The sequence below is a fragment of the Phyllostomus discolor genome, chromosome 4, assembly GCF_004126475.2.
Source record: "Phyllostomus discolor isolate MPI-MPIP mPhyDis1 chromosome 4, mPhyDis1.pri.v3, whole genome shotgun sequence".
Classification (NCBI taxonomy): Eukaryota; Metazoa; Chordata; class Mammalia; order Chiroptera; family Phyllostomidae; genus Phyllostomus; species Phyllostomus discolor.
In genome coordinates, this window is record NC_040906.2 from 184,703,032 (window position 1) to 184,706,723 (window position 3,692).

At 40.8% G+C, this 3,692-nt stretch overlaps 1 protein-coding gene across 1 annotated transcript; it reads right to left on the bottom strand.

Moving 5' to 3' along the window:
• Window positions 1–425: 425 nt before the first annotated feature.
• LOC114495531 (trace amine-associated receptor 5) lies at window positions 426–2,035 on the bottom strand. Its single transcript, XM_028510834.2, has one exon. The coding sequence runs from the start codon at window positions 2,005–2,007 to the stop codon at window positions 994–996; it is 1,014 nt and encodes a 337-aa protein (XP_028366635.1). The 5' UTR covers window positions 2,008–2,035; the 3' UTR covers window positions 426–993.
• Window positions 2,036–3,692: the final 1,657 nt, after the last annotated feature.

Consider the following 3,692-nt stretch of genomic DNA (forward strand, 5'->3'; position numbering starts at 1 on the left):
CTAACTTGTGTGATTTTAAAAATATGAAGAAAAATGAAATGGTGAGTTGTGGTCCATTATCACTTTTATTTTTATTATTTTTGGGTGGAAAATATTCAATATATTTTCAAGTTTCTATTGTAAGAGGAAAGGAAGAAGATACTCCTTCAAAAATATAATACTTCTAAAATAAAAATGACTCATCTCATTTAGTTGTATAAGTCATATTAGTATTTAATTTGTAGTCATTAACTACTTTAAGCATATTTATAAGCATATTGGAAAAGAGGCCTCAGATTTAAGTATAAGAGATGTGGTAAGAATATAAAATATATATATATAATAAATTAAAAATACTAATACATTCATTCAGTGATCATTGAAGTAGACAAACCTGGCATACATTGTATTTGAATTCCACGGAGACAGGGATCTTTGTGAAAAGTGTTCCAAACCCCTAACTACAACTATGAAAAGTGAGGTGAAATTAGGATTCAGGCAATGCTTCCCATAGTTAGATTACATGCTACTTGAGCTTAAGGACACCTTAGAAAACATAGAGTACAAACCCCTCATTTTGAAAAGGAGGAAACTAGGTGATGGGGGAGGAAGTCAAAGACTGCTGAGGTAGTCCCACGGGGCCCTGCCGGGTGGTAAAACCAGGACGAGAACTCAGATATCCTGACTTCTGTGCTCTTCCTCCTCCACTTTCATGTCTTAGCTGTCTCAAGGGGACAATGAATGAAGGCCCAAATATTTTCATAAAGTTTTAGCTTACCCAATAAATGCTTAGATGACTTCCCTCTCTCCTTCGTACATTCTGCTATAGAAACATTGAATGAACGGAGTGCTATATCTCTTTCCTATTTAAGAAGCTGATTTTCCCCCTCCACTTAAACCAGGCTGCCTGGAAGCATGCCCATGAACTCATGACACCACACCACCCACTGCCACAGCACCACTTAGCTTTCCTGCAAAGGCTTCCCGTTCACCTAAAGCCAGTTAAAGGAGTCATCATTCTTGGTACAAATCAATAGTGGGTGTCCGAGGTGAGAAGATCTCTGGACTGAAGATGAGTTTCAGAGCCTTCCTGAACCACCGGTAGGAGAAGACATAGATGATAGGGTTGCAGGCTGAGTTGAAGTAAGCAAACCAGATTAGGATGTCAAAGACCAGAGGTGGAGTGATGAAGTTGAGGAGGCTGTCCACCAGTGTGTCGATGGTGAAGGGAAGCCAGCACAAGAGGTATATGCCCACTGCAATGCCCAGGGTCTTGGCAGCTTTTCTTTCACGCTTGGAAGCACCCCCCAAGCTTTTGTTGAAGGTGTTGATCTGCTGGGCCTGCCTGGCAGCAACCAGGAAGATCTTTACATACAAGCTGATCATGAGGAGGCAGGGGAAAAAAAACATAGGGAAGTTCAACCAACCCCAGAACTTATTAAACAGCAGCTGGCAACTGCCCACACAAGGCATCTCTTCCAGCCACTGGCTGAGCCCTCTCTCAACTACATCTGTGTAGACAAAGAAGGCCGTGTAAGCTGCTGGCATCCCCCACCCTGCCACGATGTACCTGAGAGCCACCCTCACCGTGAACTTGGAGGGGTAGAGCAGAGGCTCACAGATGGCACAGTGGCGGTCAATGGAAATGAAACAGAGGTGAAAGATGGAGGTGAGGCAGAAGAGGGTGTCCAAGTAGGTGTGCAGGCGGCAGAGGGAGTCTCCAAAGAACCAGCAGCTCTCTACCGAGCGAACGGTGCTGAGCGGCAGGACCAGCAGACCCAGCAGCATGTCAGCCAGGGCCAGAGAAAGCAGCAAGAGGTTGGTGGGAGTGTGAAGTGCTTTGAAGTAGGACACAGTGAACACCACAAACAAATTTCCTAGGACTGTAACAATTATGCCTGCTGCACAGGCCAGGTAGATGGTCAGCTGGAGACCCAGAGGATGGACAGTCCTGGGGCAAGACCCATTCACCTGGTAGCAGAATGCCAGTGGGCGGTCTCCAGCACCTTGGTTGAGGACAGCACTCATTTATGGTTCCTGCTCTTCCCTCTCTAAGATCAGGCCACCTGTCCCACCTAAATAAGTAAGTAAATAAATAAATCTTTATCTGCCAAACAACTGGAAAATAAGATCTAGAGTGGAACTAAAGTGCAATTTGGAACCTAGTACAATTTCCCTGAGTACTGAATCAAACCCACCCTAAAAAAAATCAAAAGCAGCACAGGATTCAAACTCCCATAAAATTCATTTCTGCTAGTCCTGGTTTGTCTGATTAGAACTTTTGAAACTAGCTACGACATTACCCTTAAGAAAAGAGAAGGCATATGTAAGCTAAATGTTTTCTCAAAGATAAAATAGCTGTTTCATAGTAGGTGTTATATGATTGTTGTGAGGGTATCTTTTTCTATTTTGATAAGTTACCTGTTGTTAGAAGTAAAATGATACTTAATGTTATGAATCTGAACCAAGTGAAGAATTAATCCTTGTTAACAAATCATTACTTAGGTAATGAGAAACTTCTGGGCCCTCTCTTTAAGAATTAAATAAACTGACCAAAAATCAACAGATTAAGCTCTTAAATTACATTTCAACTCTTCTCAAGGGAAAAATAATTCAGCATACAACTAATTGAAAGAGTGAAATTGCCTCATTTCAGTCTGGCGTCCTTCACAAGTTCTAAAGTTAAGACAGAGTAGTTATACATCTTAGGAGCAATAACTGATATGAAAAAGCATTTCCTCTATCTTAACACTAGTCTGTAAAAATTTTAAGCAAGTTCTAAAACATTGCATTTAGAGTTTCCAAGCTACTCACATAGGCAGGAATCAAAATCACTTATGGGAATAAGTTCTTTTTGTAGCAGGTAAACCTAGGTATGTAGAATGCTCTTCCATCTGCATAGATGACAGATTTTATACTCTAAATAGAAACTACTTCTCCGTGTGGTATATTATGAGAATAACCACTGGATGGGTACCAAGGGACCTAGTTTACATGATTCACAGGTCTCAGTGGTTTGCTTCCTTCTTCATACAGCATCACCATTTATCCTGCCAACTAATTAAAGATGAAAATTAAACACACTGGATTTATAAAGCTTTTGTTTGATTTTTCAGTGTTCTCCCTTTTGGTTTAGGATTGCTTGTGTACATTTATCTCAACAAGAAAAATAATTGAGAAAGATTGATCCTAAGCCCTTTGGTTTGTGAACACACATTGAATTTATCATGACACCTTTTTAAAACTCTGTTTTATACTGGCTAAAGAAATCACAGTACACAAAACAGTTCACCTGGATGTAGAAGAGTTAGACTGTTGTTCTGCCATCCTCTAGGTCATTTCTTATCCTCTCCCTCCCTGTGTCTCCCCACTGGTAAGAGCACCTGCAGTTAGACTCCTGTGTCTGTACTTCACAAGAATATTACCAAGGAAAATAACAAAAATAGCATGTTCAATAGTATTCTGAACTCTCTGTTTCTTGGTACCAAACCTCCAGAAGTTGGGATGCCTCTTGGTGAAACCAATTCATAATACAAGTCAAACTAACATTGCAAAAATGACAGAATTCTAGATTACGTCTGTCAAAAGGTCCTGTAGGAGAAGCTGGGACAAGTCAAAACAAAGGAAAACAGTTGACATATACCTCCCCCTTTTCCACAAGACCCTGGCTAAATCCAGTGGTGATTGCTTAAAACACGCCTTGTACCAGGTCC

Bases quoted from the DNA above. Each gene is read 5' to 3' on its own strand.
- LOC114495531 (XM_028510834.2), bottom strand. From the start codon at position 2,007: ATGAGTGCTGTCCTCAACCAAGGTGCTGGAGACCGCCCACTGGCATTC.